This window comes from Mytilus edulis, chromosome 4 (assembly GCF_963676685.1).
Source record: "Mytilus edulis chromosome 4, xbMytEdul2.2, whole genome shotgun sequence".
In the NCBI taxonomy this organism is placed as follows: domain Eukaryota; kingdom Metazoa; phylum Mollusca; class Bivalvia; order Mytilida; family Mytilidae; genus Mytilus; species Mytilus edulis.
The window spans coordinates 96,766,868-96,793,672 of NC_092347.1; the positions used below are offsets into that span (position 1 = coordinate 96,766,868).

The window sequence follows — 26,805 nt, forward strand, 5'->3', positions numbered from 1 at the left end:
AATTCCGTAACTATTCTTGGTGCATATTGAAAAAGGAAAGCTCTAATTAAGCGACATTAATCATTTCTGCACTCAAAAATCTAACTACTGTGATAATGATTATGTGAATAGTAAGAGAAATTCGTCTAAAGGAATTAAATAATCGCCAACACAATAAGCACTGGAAACAAAACATGGATTGGAAAGTATAAACTAGTATCTGTACTATTTGCACAAGAATAAAACAAGAGATAGTATCTACATATGCATCCATTTATTATAATATGAAATAAAAAAAAACATCAAGAGATTTGGTATTGACGACCAGTAACATCACAGCGTATTGACAGATATCTGCAATAAAAAGAAAAAACAAATTATATGCATTGACAAAAAAAAACTAACAACCAAATGATACACATACTACCAGGTAGTAAAATTAGATCTTCTATTGTTAATAAATAATTTGTTGATATAAAAAAAAGAAGATGTGGTATGATTGTCAATGAGACAACTCTCCACAAGAGACCAACATAACACAGAAATCAACAACTGTAGGTCACCATACGGCCTTCAACAATGAGCAAAACCCATACCGCATAGTCAGCTATAAAAGGCCCCGAAATAACGATGTAAAACAATTATAACGAGAAAACTAACGGCTTTGAATATTTGAATATGATAACACAGTTTTATGTAATTGTTCCAACATATATGTTAAAGAAAGGCAACGAGTCATTGGAATAGCGTGCACATGAGTGTTTGCTATCTCCTGAAATTCTACTATCACTCCTTCGCAATTTTTAGAGGAATTAAATATTTTGTTAATATTCACTTTTTGATCAAAGAAACGTGTAACATTTCAAATAAACAGTTCTACATTCCTTGAAGCAAGTTGATAATATCAAATATGGAAGACCTGACAGTTGTAGTTCTAGATAAGAGCAATTGACTCTTTGTACTGGTGATTTCTTTTCATACTAACAGTGAAATCTGTATTATTTAAAGCTGTTACTAGTATACAAAACGACACATGTGTAGTCCATCACATTATTTCTAAAAGAGCTTTAAAGAAATCTTTAAAAGTATACTACTGAAAGCTTCTTTATTTATTTCACTTATTAATTCAAAAGAAATGTAGCTTGAAATCTTTATTTCTACATTGCAGTTAAAATTTTAGCACTTGGTACTTTGCTTTTTCTAGCTACAACAATGAGCACACCCCATATGGAATTTACTGACCCCATATATACCGTATTAGGTCACTAGCACACTAGCACACTATGTAACTAATGATATGTCAGTACTATTGACTTACCTATATACATACTAGAAAGTTCCATAGCCTAGGTATTTATAACTATTTGTCATCATTATTGTTATTGGCAAGTAGTGCCCAAAGGGCTGCAGCGCCAATTACTGAAAATAAGAAAATAAGAAAATCTTAAATATTTTTAATAAAAATCTACACCTGTCAATTTTTAATTTTAATTACTTTTTCATCTTTGTTTTCTGAAAAAAAAACCTTTTAAAATTGTAGACAGAGATCACACGGTCTTGTTTGTATGTTTGTGGTTGTTTTTGTGTTTTTGGGAGTAGGTGGGGTTTCTGTTAATTTTGTTTAAAGGGGTGGGTTGGGGTAATACATCAGAATTCTATAAACAGTCGATGTTCGTGTCAACTTGTTCGTGTTCTTATCTGAAGCAGATTTTAGGTTAAAATAAACATGTAAAATATGCATAATTTTGTGTTCAAATTTAGACGAATCACGTTCAAAACATTTTGACCTCCTTTTGACTTAACTATGACCATTAACCTGAAGTTTCTAGAATTTGCTACTTTGAATTAAGTATTTCTAGAAGTTATAGGTTATCAGTAGAATAATCTCAATTCTATTTAGGTTTAAAATGGCAGACCTTAACTACTTGTCATTGGAAGCCCATGTCAATGTGGTTCTTAATAGGGTTTATGGGTGGGTTTTTTCTTACATTTTTGAAACTCAAATTGATAAAAACTCAAAAGTAACATCGAGAGTCTCCCTAAAGACATAGTCATGTACATTTTTATAGGGTAGTGCAATTGCAAGGCTGTAATAAATGCAAATAACATAAATATTTTGATCTTGATTTTTATTTTTATTTAGTTAAATTTCCTTTGATGAGATCGATAAGACTGGGATTCATACAAGGGTTCGCATTTTTTGGGGGTTTAAATGGAGACCCCTTCAAATTACATAAGAAGCAAGTTCGGCCGAAGTGAATGAATATCAGTTTTTCAAAAGTCAATTAAACCACATATTAACCGAAACAAAAGACAGTAATTGTTTTATTCCATATTCCAGGAGAAATGTATGTGATAGAAATTATTTGCCAAAACCAAATGTACATCAAACGTTGCTTACCAAAATTGTACTCGTAAAAGCACGCGACTTTTGTGCGGTGAATATACCTTTTCCGCAGGTGAGTATGCTTATTTATTCAAAAACCCGTTCATATAGGAAAACCTACTAAAGTTTTATCAATATGGAATAAACTAGTTTAGGTAATCGTTCATTAGACAGCAACCAGTCAATATAAACTTTTTAAAACAATATCTTTATTTATGATCCACTTACTCCACCAAATAAAGTTGTTGCCATAGCCACCTCTTCCCCCTCCTCCACCAAAGATTCCACCTCCTCCTCCTCCTCCACCGAAGCCACCTCCTCCACCTCCAATCGAACCAGATACAGGAACTGGAAACTCTGGGAGTGGATAAGGATATGCCTGATAAACTGCAGAACCCCCATAACCTTGTCCATACCCCTTGCCATAACCGCTGTATCCGCCATACCCCTTGCCATAACCGCTGTAGCCGCCATACCCCTTGCCATAACTGCTGTATCCGCCATACCCTCCGTACCCGCTATTAACGCCATAGTTGCCGCCTCCATAGCCATATCCGGCGGCACTGGTCAGTGCTACCACACACGAACATAGAATAATGGTGATGGCAATCTTCATCCTGTTTATCAAATACAATGTGAAGAAATAAATGTATATTCATTAGAAAAGATCATAATATACTTATTCTAAATTTTTTAAATACTTTATATTACAAAGCTTTTCCTTTTTTTTTCAATGCCAGAAAACAAAGCATGCACCATTATATTTAATACGCATAAATTTAAAAAAAAACCTGAGCAGTTGATTTTCGTAATTTTCTGATTTTAATGTACGTTAAACTCGCGTCTAGCGTACCAAATTGTAGCCTGATATCTTTATTGAATTTTATTTCAAATAAAATTCACTTATACGATAGGTTAAGAAGTTAGTCACCCACCTTAACACAATAATGTCGACTCCATATTTGGTTCATTGGGACTACTATCCGTTAGTATAAAAACACAATTATAAGAAGATTTTGTATGATTGACATTAAGACAACTACCAACCAGAGACCAAATGACACATAATTGAGCAACTTAAGATAACCGTACAGCCTGCAATAAGAACAAAACCCCTACCGTATACAGTGAAACCTGTTTAAACCGAGCCTCTTCGGGACTTATAATTTTTTCGGTTTTGGCCGATGTTCGGTTTTATCAGGTTCACAACGCATGTTTGGGTTAAACAGGTTTTCGGTTTATGCAGGATTCGGTTTAGTCGAATAAATTGATATTAAGTTCTTGAAAAAATATAAGTTCATTCTTGCGTGGTACGATTTTTTTTTTTTAAGAATGGATAAAAAGCATACCCCCTCAAAGTTAAATGGTCTTTCTGTGAATAAACGTGTATATCCATAGACGTTACGCACGATATTCGGTCTATTTTTCATTTGACCATTTCTTGATGCATAAGTAGGACAAAAGAAAAACAATTCTGTGTATTAATAAATAATTACTGGTCTTGATTCATCATTCGGATCGAAATTAATTAAAACCTGATTATAATAAATTTATTGTTATGCATTATACATAATTAAGCAATGATTTCGTGTTCATAATGCCATTTTTTGCCGTGTAAGACGTAACAACAAGAACTAACCATCCAAATATAAACGAAGAAAACATACAAACTACGTAATTAATTTCGATGAAATTTGTACAGATGGGATATAATATAATCATATTCATGGTGTGAAACGGTCACGATAAATATCCTGTCAGTTCGCAATCTAGCGGCTATTTACGAAATTCAATAGAGCTGTAAGATTTGAAAATTGAAGTATACAAAAAAGAAAGCAAGCACTTTAATATATCAATATTTTCACATAAATTATAGAAAAGGTTCGCCATGTCGACATAAAAATGTGATTTTATTGAATATTACGTACACATTTTTATTTCTAACACAGCTTCTCTCATTATTTATTTTAGTATTTTCCGTGTCTCCCTTAAATGTTACCATAGAGTCATTGTTCAAGATATTTCCGTACCATGATAATTTAGGGTATTTCAAATTTGTGACAGACAAATAAACTATGAAAACATATGTTACTACTGAAATGTGATTTTTTTAAAGATTTGTTTAAGCCTTCAATATTAAGGAAATGCTATTGTTTTCATCCATTTCCACCAAGTTGTCCGTGTCTCCCCAAAATGTCACCACGTCCAAATTGAACGTTTTTTGCACGGAAAGTCAATGTAACGTAATATATATCATTTTATTTTCCATTGACTGAAAGTTTATAATTTTTGTGTCTTTAGCACTTGACACGTTCTGTGTAATGATATATTTGTTAGAGAACATTTTTAATAATTTCTTTTAAAAGGTAAAAAATAAACAAGGAAATTTGACTTCCATCAAAGTTTTGTAAACCATTTGATGATCTTAAAGGCGTCGAAGTTTTTTTTCATGGTTTTCTATAATACCGAACCTTTCGACTTTAGGACAGTTGAAGGCTACTAAAGTTGAACGCATTTATACTCTTAAAGCACTAAACAGCTTTGGTACTGGCTGTATCCACGCGATATATGCCTAGATTTAAATACTTGTGATGACGGAATACTGAGCATCATAGAGTATATGCATTTTGCAACAATTTACATGCTTGGGCAGTGACAAATATTTAAAAAATATACTTGCAATAAGTACAGATTATGAGGAAATACAGTTTATTTGTCAAAAATACATAATCAGTCATGTTAACAGTCTATTTTTTTAAGTAGTTAAACATCAAAATACCAGCTGTATTAAATATAGTGCAAAGCTTTGACGTTTTGTACAGAAGTCGGTTGAAATAATTGAAAAAACTACGTCGAGTAACGTTATAAAACCGAACACTGTGCGTAACGTCATAACAGTTATTACAAATCAAGGAATCGAGATAATTTCGAGTTTTATAGATTATCGTTGATCATCTCAACGAGATTGATTTTCTCGCTTGAGTCGGGAGGGGAAAGCGAGAAAGGCAATCGAGTTGAGATGAACAATGATAATCTTTTCATCGCTATTTTACCTATGACGACGTTGTCAATTTCATGTCAATTTCGTTAGCAACGCCACGTGCATGCCTAGTTTCTAGCGATAATTTTCCATCTCAAGCGAGTAGCATGATATGAAAATTATCACAAAAAAAAAAGATCAAAGGAAAAATGCACAAAATAGCGATAAAATTTCCTACTGCCTGTAGATTAAGACTTTGGTTGGCTTGCTTACTTTGGTTGTACAAATGTTTGCTCAAGCATTGTAATTCAGATTAGAAGTTTTGTATAATAATGGGTATTCGATAAAAAGAATGACAAATGTACAATAGTAATGCATATCTGGAAATTGAAATATATTTTAAATCTTCTTTTTTTAAGTATATTGACCTTACAAAATTGAACTAAAGATTGCAGAATTTTCATGAGTTTTAAGATTGCGTTACCTCGAAATGGTATTCATTCTGTTTCTGAGAAAAAAAATCATTTCGAAAGGAAAAGGTTTTTTTATGACATACAATGTGAATTATACGATATTATTTTCAATTTAATTTTTAAAAAATTTTAAAAAAATACCAGAATCGGCATCGTTCCTTTAGTTCACTATCATATAGCTGATCTCCTTACCTGTCCGAGTGAAGCTCCTGATTGTCATGAATATTGTAAAGATCAATTCCAGGTTATATACTGGTTCGACATTCTTTATGTAATAAAATGGATTGGGTACTCCAAAAACGTGAATCGGTCATCCTGTTTCCCCACATTTCTCTTACTTCCTAGTAAAGGTCAAAGTAAACAATTGTAACCAATAGAACTGGAAAGAAATATAAACACACTTTTGTAATTAATTACCTGTAAATGGATTAAGATTATTAAAAGACTAAAGTTCAAACTCCCTCAGGCAAAGTTGACTTTAGTTATATTTGCCTTGGTTGTTCTCTCGTATTCATATAATTTATATGATGTACGGTCTTTGGTTTCTATTTTAGTTGGAGCGTTCATGTGAAGTTTTAATCCAGAAAAGTATACTTTGGACATACTAATTTATAAACTATTGTTTTCATTTCCTATCATTTTATTATTTTTAATAAACTAGGGTTTTCTTTTTTGATTTCTAACTTTAATTTCTAGACATAATGATTGCACAGTTACAGACAATTTACAAATGTGTAATATATATCGCAACTCGTTCGGTTTGCCCGTGTGTGTTCTGATGTCATAGATTTTAACGAACGTAATCAATGCGTCACTGGTAAATTGTTGTGTCAGGGATTTCGATACCATAAATTACTTAAACTTTTACTAAATTCTTTCATAGATACAAAGATTTGATTAGTAAATTTGGCTATACCTGTAGAAAGCTTATTAAAAATGGTATTTCACATCCTAAATTTTATGGTAATATTGTACTTAAAGCGAGGAAATCACTATGTGATCCTTGTAAACTCATCGAACCTTTAAACAAACTTATAAGTAAGGGTTATCGTACCAATATTGTAATAAGATCTCTGAATATAGTTCACATTGGCACTAATATTGATATTGTCATAAGCAAATTAAAACATAACTAAATTTCATTATCTTTTGAGGCGAGATGTATAGAGACACAGACACGTTAACTTGTATTTCTATAGAAGTCGCTCTTCACTATACTACTACCTGTCGATACATTTAATTTTGGCATTGCACAAGTCATGTCTTCTTTGACTAATAATGACGTTAAAATACTAAATCCCTGTGATGTGTTTTAGTCGATTTTAGTCTCTGATGCATGATTTTTTATTATTAATTGGTTTTGGCTTTTAACTAGCTGTCAGTAACTGCGAGTACTCTCAAATCGTATTTTCTTGTTAATTCGACCTGTTGATACTGTTTTTTATGCTTTTTTGTTATTTTTTATTTATATGGATCTTGTCTGTACACCAGCTTTGATTATTTGTAATATCTTCAATTTTTCACTTATTCTTACAACATTTGTATAAACTTCAAGATTATAAAAAAAATTTTTTTTTTCTAAAGTGAACATTGATTGGTTAAATATTTCTCAGTCATGTCCTGTGTTTGAATTTGTTTGTTAGCTTTTTGGTCATGAATGTTTGTCTCTAATATTTAATTAACTGTGCATTTGTATTCAGATATCGCAGATCAAATTTATTCGTTCATTGTTTAATCATACGTTTTTTGATTGAGTTAAGTCTGCCAATTGATATTTTATCGTATGTTTGTCTTTGTTGTGATGTTATGCTATTGTTTCAGAAAAAGGGAGAAGGTTTGGATCCATTAAAACGTTTAATCCCGCTGCAAATGTTTGCACCTGTCCTAAGTCAGGAATCTGATGTACAGTAGTTGACGTTTGTTTATGTAATATGTACGTGTTTCTCGTTTCTCGTTTTGTTTATATAGATTAGACCGTTGGTTTTCCCGTTTGAATGGTTTTACACTAGTAATTTTGGGGCCCTTTATAGCTTGTTGTTCGGTGTGAGCCAAGGCTCCGTGTTGAAGGCCGTACTTTAACCTATAATGGTTAACTTTTTAAATTATTTGTATGGAGAGTTGTCTCATTGGCACTCACACCACATCTTCCTATATCTAATAACAATTTAGTTGTTTTGCTTTATAGCATAACAGACCAAAAAAATGGACGAAATACAGGTTTATGACATTACCTCATTTTTCAATTATAGGAAGTTTGTAAAATAGAAGTATAAAATAAGCAGATATACAATAAGGTACAATCATTTTTGAAATTCTAAAATTGCGTCTTTATGTCATTCATTGTGTCTTTATGTCATTCATTGTGTCCTTATATCATTCATTGTGTCCTTATGTCATTCATTGTGTCTTTATGTCATTCATTGTGCCTTTATGTCATTCATTGTGTCCTTATATCACTCATTGTGTCCTTATGTCATTCATTGTGTCTTTATGTCATTCATTGTGCCTTTATGTCATTCAATGTGTCTTTATATCATTCCTTTTTTATGTCATGTATTGCACCTTTACTCTTCATGTCATTCATTGTGTCTTTATGTCATCGATTCATAGTCATTTCATACCATAACCATATCGTATCATGACCATTTCGTACATTTTGGAAGATTATAATGTTTACCATTTCGTTCCATATGTTTACCGTTTCGTACCATTGTATGTTATATTTTTATATAATTACATTAGATGTATGTTTCATTACAATACGTTATTCTGATTGGCTAACTGCACACCATGTGTTATTCCTTAAGCAGTTGTATCGCTTCCGCGCTTCATACAAAATGTACTTCGGTCAACGCTTTTACACCCCAATAAATTTACAAAAAAGAGCATTCAATTCTTAAATGTATTCATTATTCAGTACTGAAAGTAAGATTTTTATGTATAATTGTCTATCATTTGATAGAATGTGCGCCTATTACTGAATATATAAATGATATAGATTCAGATTTAATATTTTATTAAAGTCTCACCTCATGCTTAACATAAAAATATAAAACTGACAACAAAACAACATAAGCTAACGAAATAGACATATACTAGTACCATTCTAAAAAGAATTATGAGAGATTATTAAAATTATTATATGCAGTATGCTTTACGTAATTTTAAATATTTTTTAATATTTTTAAATATTTTATACTAGACAATATATAAAAACAGTAGATATATAGAAAATGGTCGACTGTAGGATACAAGTCCTTTTTTCAAAAAATAAACATCGTGATTCAGCCGACAAAAAACGGTCAAATTCAATCAACTACTCGTAAGTCATGGACATATGGTGTAAAAATTGTTAATGAAATATTCCTAATATATTTTCCGGTATGTTCATTTTTAGTTTGTATAAACAACTGTTAACGTCAGTGTCAAACTACTTTTTTACGTCTATATTTTCCCGAACCATCGCACTTTAGCGTATGGAACCACGTACTTTAGCGTAGACCATCGCACTTTAGCGTGACCATCGTACTTTAGCGTCCCCATCGCACTTTAGAGTCTTAAAGAGCGATGGTACTCTAAAGTGTCGCATGCTAAAGTGCGTTGGTTGTTTGTTCGCTAAAGTACGATGGTGTATCACGCTAAAGTGTGATGTGTACAAGGGTAAGCTTAGAAGTATTAAAACATCGAGGTTTAAAAAGTTTTTTTGCAAAAGCTATTATGCTCGGTATAACATATGTGATAGGCTTTACAGAATGAAATAAACAATTAATTTCCCCATAGGTGACACTGGTAGCCTTTTTCGAGATACAGACTTTAGAAAGTTGATTTTCTTAAAAAAAAACCTTGCTAGAATCAAAGAAAAGTTAGTAGGACAGTATTTTTTGGTCCAAAAAATATAGGTTTGCGTTGCTTTTCTTAGCGTATTTTGTACTTATCTCCCATGCCTATCAATTTTGCCCTTAAAAATACGTGTCTTGTCCTAGCGTTGAAAAGTCATCTCAGTGCCTTTAGGGCTACGGAATAATTTTTATTTTGCCTTTTGCATAAAGCAGAGTGCACGAAGTCTCTAATAATAAAAAATAACGGGCGCACATATCGACCAATCAGGATTAGCCATATTCTTAATTCTGAATACCATGTTATGCTCATAAAATGGCTGCGCCCATAAAATCTAATGGTGTATTGTAACCTACAATTTACCGGTAGGCGGAAGTAATTGTTGTATTTGTTTCTAAATTAACAAGTCCGACTAAGTAATAATGCTATAAAGATAATTTATGTTTTGCTAATATTTTAAAAATTTGATGTAAAATGATTTTTTAACAATTCGGAGCGTATTGAATGTTTAGATAATTGTGTAGATTGCCATTCACACTAATGTTACAACCTCCCTTACATTTGTCATTGAAAATTAAAAATCCCTAATTCGTTCATTGTCGGAATATGAAACATTTATTTGCATAAGCTTAAATCTCAATGCGAGAGAAATGCAATGTTCGCCGAGCTTTCTCCTTTTCGTATTTTCCTACAATATACAGTACAATCTTATGTTTTAGCAGACAGTTTATAGTTAACGCATGAAAATATGTATCTCTATTTTACCGACGTTACTTTTCATTAAAATCAAAGTAAACTGCCGCATAAACAATGATTCGAATGTATCCGTTCGCTTCAAATAGAAGCAGGATAAGTATGCCTATACTGTTTTGTATTTATATAGAAAATGGTCGACTGTAGGATACAAGTCCTTTTTTCAAAAAATAAACATTGTGATTCAGCCGACAAAGAACGGTTAAATTCAATCAACTACTCGTAAGTCATGGACATATGGTGTAAAAATTGTTAATGAAATATTCCTAATATATTTTCCGGTATGTTCATTTTTAGTTTGTATAAACAACTGTTAACGTCATTGTCGAACTACGTTTTTACGTCTATATTTTCCCGAACCATCGCACTTTAGCGCATGGAACCACGTACTTTAGCGTAGACCATCGCACTTTAGCGTGACCATCGTACTTTAGCGTCCCCATCGCACTTTAGAGTCCTACATATATAAAACATAAATCTTTTATTAAAACGAACAGTCATTATAAAGGTTCATAATAATATTCCAATTTAAAACTGAATATTTGTTCATGTACCAAGTATGATATGGTTAAGTTCAATTTTTATATGTTACAATATGATACATTATTACGAAATTATAAAGCATTTTCTCCCTATATTGTACGAATTGGTATTTTTTTTAAATATGGTAGGATATGGTTCATATTCATGGGACGAAATGGTAATTTTGGATATGAAATGGCAGTCGTACGAAATTATTAGGGTACGAAATGACTAGATACCATGTCATTCATTCTGTCTTTATGTCATCCATTGTGTCTTTATGTCATTAATTGTGTCTTATGTCATGCATTGTATCTTCTTTATATCATACAGCCGTCAATCCACAATCCCCTTCCCTTTCCACGATTGTGACCTACCAAATCAGACTATTTACCGGTTTTTTAATTTCATGAGCAACACGACGGGTGCCACATGTGGAGCTGGATCTGCTTACCCTTATGGAGCACCTGAGATCACCCCTTGTTTTCAGTGGTGTTCGTGTTGCTTAGTTTTTAGTTTTCTATTTTTTAGTCTTGTGTACTATTATTTGTCTGTTTGTCTTTTTCTTTTTTAGCCATGGCGTTGTTAGTTTATTTTCGATCTATGAGTTTGACTGTCCCTCTGGTATATTTCGCCCTACTGTACACCTCATTAGTTCCAACATTCTTACAGTTAGATGCAGCGGAATCCGCGGGCTCCTCTCATCGGAAAAGTTTTGAACAAAACAAAATCCTAATTCATACTTTAAGTGTTAGAGTTCTTTCCGATTGCCTAACTCTTAGACGATCTTTGACAAAATAGAAAATAAGAAGATGTGGTATGGTGCCAATGAGAAAGCTATCCACCAATTGACGTAGAAATTATTTAACAATGTACAATACCTATACCGCACATCAAACTATAAAAGGTACCAAAATGACAAATGTAATACACTTCAAACGAGATAACCAACGGCCGGATTTCTGTACAAAACAATATATGAAAAGCAAATATGATATACAACAACACTAACGACAACGGACTAAATTACAGGCTCCTGACTTGGACAGGCACATACAGAATGCGGCGGGGTTAAACACGTATAAGCTAGTGTTCAACCCTTCCTTAAACCTGTGACAGTGGTAAAACAGAACAACACAAGACCAAACTGTGCGAAACATCAAAACAACATGAATATATATATAATTTTAAACTAGCTGTCAGTTATTTCGAGTACTCTCATATATGTACTTAATATCTTTGTGCTGTGTGGATGTATAAGTACCCATCCACGTCCAATCTGGGTTTTTGATAGATGTATTTCTATTTGTATCCATCTAATGAATTTAATAGTTAGTTCTTATGTTGTACTGTTACACCACTGTCCCTTGGTAGGGGAGATTGGCGCCTTCAAACGAGTTAAACCCCACCACATTCTGTATTTGCCAGTTCCAAGTCAGGAGCCGGTATTTCAGTGTTTGTCGTTTGTTGATGTGTAAAATATTTGTTTTTCGTTCATTATTTTGTACAGAAGTTAGGCTCTTATTTTTCTAGTTTGAATTATTTTACATTTGTCATTTCACGGACCTTTATAGCTGACGACTATGCATAATTGGCTTTGATGTATTTAGTAATAGATTAAAAAAGTTACTTTTGAGCAGCCATTTTTATTTTCACCCTCATTCGAAAAAAAGTCATACTTGTGTTGTATCCACGCGTATCATCTAAGGTAAAAGATTTTCTATAAAGTCATGTCGGCCATCTTGAAATTTGACGCCATACTGGATTTTGTTTTCTTGACTTTATATCAAATTTTGTCTATACCCCTTAATTTACTATAACACTTTTCATGCTTTCACCAAAAGAAAAGTATATTCTGATATCCACTGGACTATTATTTAAAGAACAAAACCTATAGATCTCGGAAATTCATATATACGCCAGATTTATTACAGCTTGATACCAGAGAACAAACATACAGGAACATCTATATATAGATATACTGTTCCCAGATGTAACTGAATAAAATTATAATACACATCAAGAAAAAAATATTTTGTTAATAAATCCGAGAAAATTGATTCATTGCTTTTTGTCTGTTATCAAAATTGACTGTGTATAGGTGATATCACATTTTATCTAATAATCAAACAAAAACTTCAACTTAACCCGACTTGTACAATTATGATAACCAAGCCATATAACATATCTACATATATGTTAATCACCAGTCAGGGGTCCAAAGTAACATCTTGTCTGTCAGGGGTGGATAAATGATGTAAAGTGGACAATTAAATCTTTGTTTTCACAATGAATTGTATAACAAGTGCTGTAGTTATTCTTGTGGCTGTTTACGGTATAGTCTTTGATTTCAAATTTATCTAGCACTATAATATTAACATTTCACAAAAAAAGGTTAAAAGCATTTCACTGTTTTATTTCATTGAAGAAAAAACAATAATACTTGAATTGCTCAGTTTCCACCGAATGATCGAAGAAAAAAACTTGTTAACTTAATACAATCAAAATTATGAAATAACACTTTCATGAAATAACACTTTATTTGCCTCTTTCATTGTGTAAATTGTGTAAATGTCAGTACTGATTCTCTATATAGATTGCTGAACTACAGTGTAAGATAAAATCTTTATCCGTTATAGTCTGTGATTTGGGATATTTTCTTCATCGGTTATACGACACATTTTTCCATTTATAAAATAACTTATAAATGGTAAAAGTTATGCCATCTGAATTCGAACTTTATCTGTTTTTAGTGATAACTAGCATTGTATATGCGTTATAAAATTAGGTTGAGGCAAATAAAAGTTAGAGTGCAGAACGGAAAATTCAGTTTATCTTTTTTTTTCATTTTGTCATAAAGGGACTTAACTCGAGAACGTTAAAAATAAGTCCACTCTTTTTCAAACTTGAGTCTGTTTGCTGGCAATAAGCAGTGTGTATACGTTTCTTAAAATTTGTTTGGGGTAATTAAAAGCAAATTCAGTGAAATAAAGACACTGAATTTCGGAGCGTACAGACGATAAACGGTAAACTGGCTGTATGACTCGAGAAGACAGTTATTTCGTATTTCTTTTAGACAATAAGGGAGCAACCATATAACTTTAAGGGGGTTATGGTTTTATCAAATTTGTTTACTTTTCGACGCACTCAATAAGATCCCCCCCCCAAAGTTTAACACTATAAGGTATAAGGGGAATTTGCATTCAGAATATAATTTTTTTCATCAAATTGGAGATCCGAATATTTTTTTGACCCCCCTCCCTCTCTGGAAGTTAAATGGTCGTTCCCTAAATGAAAATTTAAAAAAATCCCACCTGAGCTTTCTCAGAAATATTTTACAGTGTGTTGTACTACTTTTGGGAAGTACTTTATAGAAAACTTCATCAACTCTAACTCAAAATATAGACAATTTCATGTACAGAGGCTCTTGAAATGTTTTTCCGAAATGCTTATTTTAAACCTTTTTTTCAGCTGGAACAAATCACTTCTTTACTTTAAAATTCATGACCCAAATTTTTGTACAGTGCAATTTCATCTGGCTTTTTGAGGCATAAACCATGAAGAAATAAATTTGGAAGGGTATAAAAAAAAATTGCAAACAACACACAGTCAACCATATTCAAAAATCAGAGGACGATAACTGTGTCACCGGACCTTATGCAACCTTCGGAGGGCACAACAATACTAACTTGTGGTGTTAAGAACTGCAAATATCAAAAACATACTTTTTATGTTAAGATCCAATGAAACACAACTCTTCACAAGCCTTAGATAGACCAAAAATGACACAGAAATAAATAAATACAGGTCAACATACGGCCTTCAACAATGAGCAAAGCCCATACGGCATTGTCAGCCATAACAGGCCCCGAAATTACAAATGTAAAACAATTCAAACGCGAAGATTAGTTCATGACAGGTTGCTAGATTATCAAATGATAAAATTTAAAGGCATACGAAGTACAGACTCCGGCTTACATCTCCTACATGTGGAATTTTAAGCTAGAGCTTTTGTAGTTCGCAGTTTGTTTTATTTATATAAAGAATGCATATATGATTTCAAGATTTGTTTTGTAAATAATTTTCCACGAATGACAGAATGTTGAACTTTGTCAAATTAAGCATACAGTTTGCAAGGTTTGTCCGACTTACTAAGCACACAACTCCCACATTTACACCACGCAGAGAACACTTATATACTAATGTCGGTATCGAGTCAAGAATATGACAGTTGTTGATCAACCTATTGATGTTTTTGAGCGTATGATTTCGCCATTTGATAAGAGACTTTTTCGCTTTGATTTTTTCTTTGTTGTATAATTCTTTAGAATATGTATTTTATCAGGGTCATTATTTTCTTTATAATTTTAACAACTAACAGAATGTTTAACCTTTTTTGACTGGTGCATCAAAAGTGTCTTTTATAAACAACAAAATTGTATTGTATTGTCCCGAGCATGCATAACATATTATTTGCCACTGAACGTTAAACAACCATCAAACCGATCAATTAAAAAACTGTTAACTTAATCAAATTTTTTGAGTACTCTATTCATGTATGGATGCAGCAATGACACCACCATTGTCTAATATGATTAAGTTAAAAAAAAATCAGTTATTCGAATGAATCTCACGTAAAATCTCATGGTATTTTCACGTGAACTTTACAAAAATATGAAGGTATTTTTCATGATTTCAATTAAATTGTAGAATAAAGGTAATATTTGAATAATTTTATTTAATTAATCTCAAAGGAACGTAGCTCGGCGGAGTCGAGAGTCATAACGTCAACAGAGCTAATCTCAAAGGAACGTAGCTCGGCGGAGTCGAGAGTCATAACGTCAACAGAGCTAATCTCAAAGTAACGTAGCTCGGCGGAGTCGAGAGTCATAACGTCAACAGAGCTAATCTCAAAGGAACGTAGCTCGGCGGAGTCGAGAGTCATAACGTCAACAGAGGTAATCTCAAAGGAACGTAGCTCGGCGGAGTCGAGAGTCATAACGTCAACAGAGCCAATCTCAAAGGGACGTAGCTCGGCGGAGTCGAGAGTCATAACGTCAACAGAGCCAATCTCAAAGGGACGTAGCTCGGCGGAGTAGAGAGTCATAACGTCAACAGAGCCAATCTCAAAGGGACGTAGCTCGGCGGAGTAGAGAGTCATAACGTCAACAGAGCCAATCTCAAAGGGACGTAGCTCGGCGGAGTAGAGAGTCATAACGTCAACAGAGCCAATCTCAAAGGAACGTAGCTCGGCGGAGTAGAGAGTCATAACGTCAACAGAGCCAATCTCAAAGGGACGTAGCTCGGCGGAGTAGAGAGTCATAACGTCAACAGAGCTAATCTCAAAGGAACGTAGCTCATTGACTCGACCCTTTTCTTTGTTTCAAAGGTTAAACTTCAATCAATCTAGTTTTATGACGGTGTTTATTTAGTTGATAATTTAAACATGTTATCTTATTATATCATCGGAAGCGGTACATATGTAATTGTGTACGTTTGTACAAAGCACTTTTGATTTCTCTTTCGTACTTGACACCACATCCCTGTTTATCTCAGTTATAAGAGAAATGGGACTCAGTGTAAATTTTTCTGGCATGCATTTTGGAAAAGCAAGGAAATAAACTCACCATAGATTGAAATTTTGTGTATTTGCGCCAGACGCACGTTTTGCCTACAAAAGACTCATCAGTGACGCCTGAATAAATAAAAGTTAAAAAGGCAAATAAAGTACGAAGTTGAAGAGCATTGAGGACCAAAATTCCTAAAAGTTGGGATAAATACAGCTAAGATAAACTATTCCTGAGGTAGAAAAGCCGTTATTAAAAGCATTCAAATGTAGATTAAACAGAGGGTTTTTAATGATTCACTTTTTTTTGTATTGCACGGTATTAGTGTGATTGATTGATTGATTGATTGTTGGTTGCTAAACGCCCAAAAGCAAATGTTTCATGCATGTTCGACACGAGAACAAATTATCAATAAATTTAATATGTAGATCCTGTAAAAGTTCCGTCCGATATGAAGTTAGTGTAAATTTAACTGCCACTTGGAAATGAGATTATATTGGATAGGGGCAGAAATTTCACATTGCAACAGATCGTCTACGGACCCATCAAAGCAATATTTCAAGGATTCCTAACGTGTGTAGAGCGTTTTTTTTTTTTTTATACTTTCTCTCTACACGAGTCACCGAATTTAACGTCCCCATTCTGACTTGACGTGGCTACGTACTTGTACATATTGCACAGTCAAACGGACTCTTGAATTAGTAAGGGTTTTGTTGTCGATCTGAATAAGACCATAGTGAACATATTTCTATTTCACAGTCAACATTGGAACCTATCAGTGTGCATTATGGCGATAACGGATGAGCCAACATAATCTTTATTTCTATGCTTTTAGTGGATGTCATTAGAGTTGGTGTTTTCTCCTCCACTAAATTGCTATTTCCAACATACGTTTGTGGTGTTTGAGTAAAGTTGATATTTCAGCTTTGTAAGAGACATTGATATCAGCAATTTTAAATAAGCTTTTTTATGTCTGTTCCGTTTTACAAAAAAATGTAGCATTATCGTAAGATAGAATTAGCATGAGGGATATAATATAGCGGTAGTAAATGGATGATAATGTCAATATTTCTTTTCAAATCAAATAATTAAAAAATCATTTAAAAAATCAACATATAAACAGTTAAGTTTAAAACAACCACAGGAGAGTACCAAGTTTATGTCGGAATGATATATACTACTAGTATTTGTCAATATCATCCATCATAAATTCTTAATATTTAGTTTACTTATTTTCCTACCTGAAAGGCAAAAAAGAGGTTTTGACTCGAAAAAAATGAGTTTTGTGATAGGTTTAAGAAGTAATCATGCCATCATGTTTCACCATAAATACCTTAATACCTTAATATAACACTTTCTATTAAGGTATAAGGAAAATAATTCAGAGAAAGTGCCGGTGCTTGATACAACAGTTTACAATAAATAAATAAAAAACACCATGAAACATGAAACATTGAAATAAAATCTTTAGAAATTTGTTGTATGAATGATTAATGTGGGATACAAACAATAAAAATACATCTATAGAGGCCAAAATATGTCCAACGATAAATGTTTGTGCATCGTCCATTGTCTAAAATAATTACCAAAGACGACCACCTACTATCAAAACCAACGTCCATAAAGAAAGAACAGAACATGGAGGCATAGACAACCACTTTCTCTTGATTTGTGACTGTGAAATGCTCAATAGTCTTGTTTTAGCAGTTATATGCTAACGAAGATTTTTTTCGATGATGGAAAAAAGCAGTTTCATCATCCGCTTCATGTCCAAAATTCTACATTTTCGCTCAATACATAGTTTCGAGCGTCGTTGTAGTGTAAAGTGAATAAAGCTAACATTGTCTCGGATATAGATATAAAATTAAAATTGGCACGAAACAGGAGATATTATTTTTTTTGTGTATTCCGGGCTGGTATGCCCATGTAAGTAAAATATAATCTTCTATGGTATGCCTTAGACGATGAATGTATTATTTTTTTTATATATATCTATGTACTAGTACCTGTGACCAGACAGATGTTGATTGTGATTCGAGTTGTGTCCGACAGAAAATTATTGTATTTTTGTCGATTTAATTTTAGGTCTATGTAGCTGCGACCAGACAAATGTTGGATGTGATCCGGGTTGGTATGCCACAGACACACAATGCTATTTCGTTGAACAAACGAAATCAGTAACAAGATCCCAGGCTGCTGTAGATTGCGGGAACAAACAGGCAGACTTATTTAAATTTCAGGATCCTGGTGAACTGGTATGTCTCTTACATAGTTGAGTAAAGTTATTAGTTTTCCCTCTAAAGTACTTTCCATTGAAAAAAAGATTATGACGATGAAATATAGAAATATGCCAAAATAAATAAATTCATTCAATTTTATTTCTGTCTTAAACAACGTCCAATTATTTTAATAATTTATGAATACTTTATGTGTTTTGAAAACAATTTCTCTTATCCTTTAACTCTTAAAAAATATTATCAATTGTATTCCTCAAAACGTATTTAAGACTTTTATCAATTTAAAAAGAAAGGGTCTGCCAAATTTGAGCGAGCCTGGTTTTATATTGGCACCAGTAAGTTAATTCCTTATCTTGTTGTCAACAATATACTTAACATTATGATCTACGTACTATGCTTGTAATGTTGGAGTTGAAAATTACACAGTTCAGTTTTTTTTTCAAAATCAATATCGCATGAAAAGCACACTGAAACCCTTTTTTGAATTTCTAGGGAAGAATCAACTGTTAGATAAACCCTTCTCATTTTAACTGAATCTCCACTAAGGATCTTGAGGAATAATGTTTTCTTTACATTTCAGACTTTTATGCAAAATACAATTCAAGGATTTAGTGGTGACGGTTTTTGGACGGATTTATCCGATCTTAGATTTGATGGATCATTGACTGGTACTGGTATATGGCAATGGGGGCAGTATTTTCAGGTTGACAACTCTACAATGTACGTATTATATTACTTGCACTGGTATATGGCAATGGGGGCAGTATTTTCAGGTTGACAACTCTACAATGTACGTATTATATTACTGGCACTGGTATATGGCAATGGGGGCAGTATTTTCAGGTTGACAACTCTACAATGTACGTATTATATTACTGGCACTGGTATATGGCAATGGGGACAGTATTTTCAGGTTGATAACTCTACAATGTACGTATTATATTATATTATTTGTAAGCAACACACTTGTTTGTTTAGAAAAGTCATGTTTGCATATACATTTTAAAGGCTGACGGTCCTTGGATTTCACAAAGAACACTTATTTGCAACAGCTTCACATCTCTTTTGATCAATTCTTATACCTTCTCTAAACAACATGTGTACTAATTGTTATTTTTCAAAACTTTATTAGAATGCACACTTCTTCTATTAAAGTTTCATCCAAACAGATGGTGATCAAATGATTTCCCATAAACGATGATATATAACACTGCTCTATTCCAATGAAAATCGCCAAATGCAGCTATCATTTTTTCTCTGGACAGTTAATGTCGCATTACATAGTTCGTCAATCGAATAGCATGATATATATATACTGATAATGTAGTTTTGGACTGAGAACGCAGTCTTTTCCTTGTCACTAGGTTTTATTGGTATAAGAAATAATTCATGGAAACAGTAGGTTTGTTTTCATGGATTAGACATTTATATTTGCATATTTTATCCCAAGCGATAGTCAAAAGAAAACAAATCTAGGGCTCCAGTGAATTATTTCGATTCTAATCGGACAAATACGGCTAATTTGTCAACCTATACACAACATACTGCTTTTGGCTGCTCAATTAACCACCATATACTAGTATTACTGATATTATATTATTCAGTAATTAACTAAAAGCAAACGTCTTTTTTTTTATTGTATTCTATTGCATTCTGAGGCATACAAGAAGCCTGAAACGCCCGGTGTTAACATTTGACGTCAGAAGCCTGAACGACCGGTGTTAACATTTGACGTCAAAGGCATACCTATGGCATCACATTGTTAAGTTTGCAAAAGACGATAACATCATTTTCTCTTAGTATTAAAATTTACACCGAAATAATAACCGAAATGGACTGATTTGCATTAGTATAGAAATAACCATACTGTATTTGAAGCTTGGCCTTCGTAAACCTTGGGGTTTTTCCATCGCAAATTGAGTTTACCTGGTCGTATAAATAAGGTAAGCGTAACGCGGAACAGCCATTTTTGTGTATCAAGCGTTTGCTTTGAAAGTAGATATACTGTGATTATAAAGGTTGACGAAATATATATCGTCATTTTATAATTCTGATAAGCCATATTCAAATCCAGTGTTGAGAACCTCTGAGATCCACACAAAGTATCAATGTTGTTTTCAATCCTTGGGATCGAATACGCATCTTTTATATTTTAATTTCAATTTTTGTAACTAAGACAATGGGAGCGGACCATGGACTTCATCATTTTCTATGATTTTTTTTCTTCGAATGTTATATTTCTTAAAACTTGCATATCGACCAATCTTTCTCTTCTCCAGGAGCTTCAATTGGTGTTTCATCTTGTTATTTTGTAACCAATAAGGTTTATCCAGTTTTAGCATTAGGATTTGTAAATGTATTGACTACTTCCAAACTTGATCGCATCTTTTTTGTAAATAATTTCTTTCCATCAAGAAACATCTTGTGCCTCAATTGTGGTAACTATGCCTTCGTCTTGTTTCTTTTCCGGTGAATGTGAAAAACGTCAACATTATCAATCTCTTACTTAAAATTGTCACCAATATTCATAACTGGAACAGATTCTGTCATATGCGTTCCCTTATACAGTGAGATGTCTACATTGGTTGCATTAAATACTCTGACAAAAGTATCCCATTTGTTGCGTGAACAAGATCTATTGCTAGTGCTAGTCCATCTTTTTTGTTATAAAACTTCTCTCAGGAGACAAAACAGCATAAGATATTCATATATTTCTATTCCGTTATATTTGGGGTTTTCCCTTATCTATTTCTATCTTTTGTAACTGTGGTTTGTAGAACAAGTTTGTAAAACAAGTTTGAAGAACTGGTTGGATAGTATCTATATATAAGTCTTTAGTGAGTACTGCACGAGCATTTCATAGGCGGGAATACGAGTGGGGTATATAAGTCCGATACTTGGATAATTTGTATCGAGGTTCTCACAGTATCTTCAAAGTAACAACACGTTCTGCATAGTATATTATTTTTATTTATTTATAATGATTTAGTTTAGAATAGCTAGATGTGTATTTGCTTGGATATATTTGTAATGTCTTATTATCATAATTAAATGTTGTATCGCACAGAAAATAAGAAAGTTACTGCCAGCAAACCAAACCTACAGTTTGACTTGCCTCTTATTTCGCCATGTAAATAGATTAGAAATGTTTTAAATTCGGACGAATTTATGAGGGAGAATTTAAAATAAAATATCTTCTACTTTTCCTGTCTGCGTCGATTTCACCGTTAAAGCCCCAGTCCCACTAGACCACAATCGCACCACGCTCACCGCGATCTAAAATAAATTCAGATCATGGTGAGGTCGCGGTATTAGCAGCATGAAAATGTATATTTTCGTTGCCTCCACGGTGCTACTACGTCCTCATTACGCGTCTACAACGACCCCGCTACGATTATAGCACGTTCTCAACGCGCTTATTCTGCGACCTCACAACGATTATCAAAATCTTTCGACACTCATCACGTTCTCTCTACAACCATAAAAAAGAGTTATCCGATTCAGTGGCGGATCCAGAAATTTTCATAAGTGGGGGCCCACTAGCTGCCTAAGAGGGGGACCACTGGCTGCCTATGAGGTGGCCCGATCTCGTCACGCTTCAGTGATTTCCTATATAAGCAACAGAAATTTTTCTCAAAAGGGGGGCCGGGCCCCCTGGGCCCCCCTAAATCCGCCTCTGCGATTGAAACACGATCTTACCACGCTTCTACTGCGATTATAGCACGTTCTTTCCACGTTCCACGATTATACTACGTTCCTACCGCAATCTTACAATGTTCACAGCAATAAAGTCAACATCATGTTCTATATCAACACGATTCCATTTTTTCTATTTCTGATTAATACGTAGATTTCGCGGAAACAACATGTCATGCCACCAAAATGTACATGAACACTTGGAAGTGGTTGTGGGGTGATAGAGGCCGAGGGAGCTTTGATAGTAACGAATCCTGATTCAGCAGAGATGTCGGATCGACCAATCCAGTCTGAATCACAACCTATTGCTGGTCCATCAAGCTCAAATGACGATGTGTTAGTGAACGATAGCAGGGATGACACAGATGTGTCAAGCATGGTCGAGCCGTTAGAGAAAAAGAATAAGAGGTCCAAATTACATACAGACAAACAAAACCTGGAGAGCTTTTGTACATTTTATGTGACAATGATAAAGAGCATGATGGTCGTATTATGAACGCAGTCGTAGGAAGAGCGTGATGAGGACGGCATGGGCGTGCTAGAATCGTACTATGATCTTCAACAGCGTGGTGTGAACGTGGCATATTCGTAGTGGAAGCGTAGTTGGTTCGCAGTGAGAACGTCATGGTCGTAGTGAGGTCATAATATCAGAGAGATCTGTGAGATCGCAGCACATTTTCTCCGAATCAAATTACGCTTTCATTACGCTCTCGCTTCGATGGTACAGCGACCTTTGCGATCTTAGCACGATCATACTACGCTCTCACTACGCTTCTGCTACGACTTGATTTCGCCACGACCGCACCACGATTGTTTTGAGCATGTTACCACGACCGTTATACGACCTTACTGCGATCTACACGATCGCACTACGATCATAAAAATTTGCATTTTTTTTACAGATCGTAGTGCGATCGTGGCTTAGTGGGACTGCGGTATAATATTTTAGCCCCAGTCCCACTAGACCACTATCGCACCACGCTCAACGCGATCTAAAATAAATTCAGATCGTGGTGAGGTCGCGGTATGAGCGGCATGAAAAGGTATATTTTCGTTGATTTCACGATGATACTACGTCCTCATTACGCTTCTACAACGATCCCGCTACGATTATACCACGTTCTTATCACGCTTTTTCTGCGATTAGCATCATCTTACTACGCTCGTGACGTTCTCACTACGACCATCCACGATCTTACCACGCTTCTACTGCGATTACTAGTATAGCACGTTCTCATCACGATTACAAGTTACGTTCATATCGCGACCGTACTACGTTCTCAGCAATAACGTCAACATCGTGTTCCATATAGATACTGTTCCGTTCCTTACATGTATATTTCTGATTAATACGTAGAAACGTTGGAAACAACACATTCATGCCACCAAAATCTACCAGAACACGTGGGCATGGTGGTAGACGTAGATGTAGAGGCATAGGGAGCTCTGATAGTAACGAATCCTGATCTAGTAGAGATGTCGGACCGAACAATCCAACCTGAATCAACCTTTTGCTGGTCCATTAAATGCAAATGACGATGTTTTAGTGAGCGATAGCAGGGATGACACAGATGTGTCAATCATGGTTGAGCCGTTGGAGAAAATGGACAAGAGGTCCAAATTACATACAGACAAACGAACAACTGGAGAGTTTTTTTTTATATTTCATGTGAAAATGACAACGAGTATGATGGTCGTAGTATGAACGTAGTCCGGTCGTAAGAAGAGCGTGATGAGGACGGCATAGGCGTGCTAGAATCGTACTATGGTCTTGAACAGCGTCGTGTAAACGTGGTAAAGTCGTAGTGGCAGCGTAGATGGGTCGCGGTGAGAACGTGATGGTCGTAGTGAGGTCGTTGTAACGTCGCTGTGATATCGTAGCGCAGTCTCTCCGAAGTGAGTCGCGTTTTCGCTACGCTCTCGCTACGATGGTACAGCGACCTTTGCGATTTTACCACGACCTTACTGCGCTCTCACTACGCTTCTATTACGACCTGATTTCGCCACGACCGCACCACGATTGTTTTGAACATGTTCAAAGTTGTCCACGCTCATCACGATCTTGAAGACCTCACCACGACCGTATTACGACCTTACTGCGATCTACACGATCGAACTACGATCATCAAAATTTGCATTTTTTTCACAGATCGTAGTGCGATCGTGGGACTGCGGTATTGGGGCATACGATACAGTTTTAATCCCGTATTTACATTTTGATAAAAATTTCCATATAGACTATTTATTATGAGATTAAATCAAATATGTAACAAAAAATATACCTTCATGTGCTACTCTTTGAGTAAAATGAGGTCGAAATTTCAGATATTTGCTCAAATTCGGATTTGTGGACGCATTTTCCTTCCGAAAGAAATGCATAACTTTTTTGTTTTAAAAGATAAACACAATCTGTTTTTTTTTTTGTTAAATTATTTGTAATTTCTCTTTTATATAAGTATCTTATAAAGTTTTTTTTTTTTTGTTAAGAAATAACTCAAATTTATCAATTGTTCATGAATGTAGGAAAAAACATCATTTTTTGCTGTATATTTATCAACTTTAAAAAAAATGCACTATTTACGTTTTCATGAAAATAGGTACAAATAATCTTCTTACGTAATCAAACAAAATGTCATTTTAAAAAAGAGGGGTACATGAACTCGTTTTCAAGTTAAATCAGTTTGAATGATTAAAATCAGTCGTAAACTGCATCTTTTCCCGATAAGTCACTCTTTGACGTCGCGAAAATAACATTTTACGTTAGCAACGTCATTACCTCCTCTGTAACTGTATCGTATGCCGTTAACGTCACTACCTCCCCTGTAACTATATCGTCTGCCCTTAATTAATGTTTCGCCGTTATGATGGTCTCTTAAGTCATGAATACAGTTCAAAACACATTTACTTTTTGTTTTGCGATTTCGAATCTATTTCATTGGGCGTAGAAAAAGTCTGCTATCGGTTAATGTTTCTGAAACTTTCTTCAGTTATAACGGTTGACTGTCAACAACCATACTGTCAGCTTTCCATTATTCCTTGTTCATTATCTCAACCTCTTTTGCCTTTTCACACTATCTATCGACTGTATGACAGTCAGTCTTCTTTCTACAGTAACTGCAGTGTGAAAAACGTGCACGTCGCTGCATTCTATGAAGATTTGTGTTCTTGCTTTTTTCCTGTGCTTGTCATTAACTTCGTAAACCGTTTTTACAAAACATTTTACTAGCATTTCATTCACTGATACGGCAAAACTTCTATTGCTTGCTTCAAATCTCTGAACAATACTTATATGTTCTTCGCAATCTTGCTTCCAAGCGATAACTTTCGTTCATGTTATAAAGTCCAAATCGTAACTCCATAGTATCATTTAAATGATCTCAATTTGTTTGTATGATAGACCATGCATACAAAAAAATTATTTCGGTTTTTATGAACTTATTTTTACCTTGGGGTAATTTTGTTATACCTTTTTTATCCGTTCAACATAGCAACCATGTACTTTTGCAATGTTATAAAACTAATCTATCCCTGTGTCACTTAATGATAGCAATTTTTGAGGAACTCGATTTGGTTCTTGAAATTTTTTTCAGTTTATGTTTTCTCTGTATTAAAACTTGCTGACGTCTCGTTCATTATGATTTTGATTATCAGTGAAATTAATAATATAATCATCAGTGTCATAGTTATGGTGTAAGCTTTCAACAAGATATTGATATGGACATATGAAGGCAACCCACACAATGCTAGAGAAAGTTTCAACTCTTACCGATTTCGTACAAGCATAAACATTTTCCAACAATGTACTAAATGAATCGTATTAGTTTTTGAATTATACTTCATCGACTTTGAATTCATATAAGCAGCTAAGTGTTAATTTTTCCATCCATTGGAGGAAATTGTGAACAACCACCGGTAGGTAACTAGCGTTTTTAATCGGCTTGTTGAGGGAATCATAGCTACATACAACCGAGACGTATAGTAATACTATAGATAGGTATTTACAGTACTTGAGAAGCATATGAACTCTATGTATTGTTATCAACAGTCCATAGGAAGCAAAGGTATTCTATACCTTATCATTTACAGTCCATGTGAAGTAAAAAAAACTCAATATCTTGTTATCTGTAGACGATAGGAGCATAATAACTACTAGTGTATCTTGTTATCTGTAGACAATGGGAGCATAATAACTACTAGTGTATCTTGTTATCAGCATAATAACTACTAGTGTATCTTGTTATCTGTAGACAATGGGAGCATAATAACTACTAGTGTATCTTGTTATCTGCTGTCCATGGGAATCAAAGTAACTCTATATCATGTAATTTACCGTCCATCGAAATAATAGTTGCACTGTATCTTGCTATTTACAGTC

General features: G+C 34.0%; 2 protein-coding genes across 4 annotated transcripts in view; one reads left to right on the forward strand and one right to left on the reverse strand.

The window, feature by feature from the left end:
* Positions 1 to 236: 236 nt before the first annotated feature.
* LOC139521158 (keratin-associated protein 19-2-like) lies at positions 237 to 6,166 on the reverse strand. The gene is made up of 4 exons (XM_071314461.1): positions 6,011 to 6,166; positions 2,594 to 2,982; positions 1,298 to 1,398; positions 237 to 333 (listed from the first exon to the last, which is right to left on the reverse strand). The coding sequence occupies exons 2-3, from the start codon at positions 2,979 to 2,981 to the stop codon at positions 1,340 to 1,342; spliced, it is 447 nt and encodes a 148-aa protein (XP_071170562.1). The 5' UTR covers position 2,982; positions 6,011 to 6,166; the 3' UTR covers positions 237 to 333; positions 1,298 to 1,339.
* A 6,962-nt stretch (positions 6,167 to 13,128) lies between these two features.
* Positions 13,129 to 26,805, forward strand: part of LOC139521153 (macrophage mannose receptor 1-like) — a 28,337-nt gene continuing 14,660 nt past the window's right edge. The window contains exons 1-4 of one of the 3 annotated variants that reach the window (XM_071314456.1): positions 13,129 to 13,265; positions 18,583 to 18,752; positions 19,315 to 19,437; positions 19,648 to 19,664. In XM_071314456.1, the coding sequence (XP_071170557.1) occupies positions 13,220 to 13,265; positions 18,583 to 18,752; positions 19,315 to 19,437; positions 19,648 to 19,664 (356 nt within the window). In that variant the 5' untranslated portion in view covers positions 13,129 to 13,219. Of the gene's footprint in view, positions 13,266 to 18,582; positions 18,753 to 19,314; positions 19,455 to 19,544; positions 19,595 to 19,647; positions 19,665 to 26,805 lie in introns of those variants that run through there. The other 2 variants (XM_071314457.1, XM_071314458.1) reach the window with 2 other exon arrangements.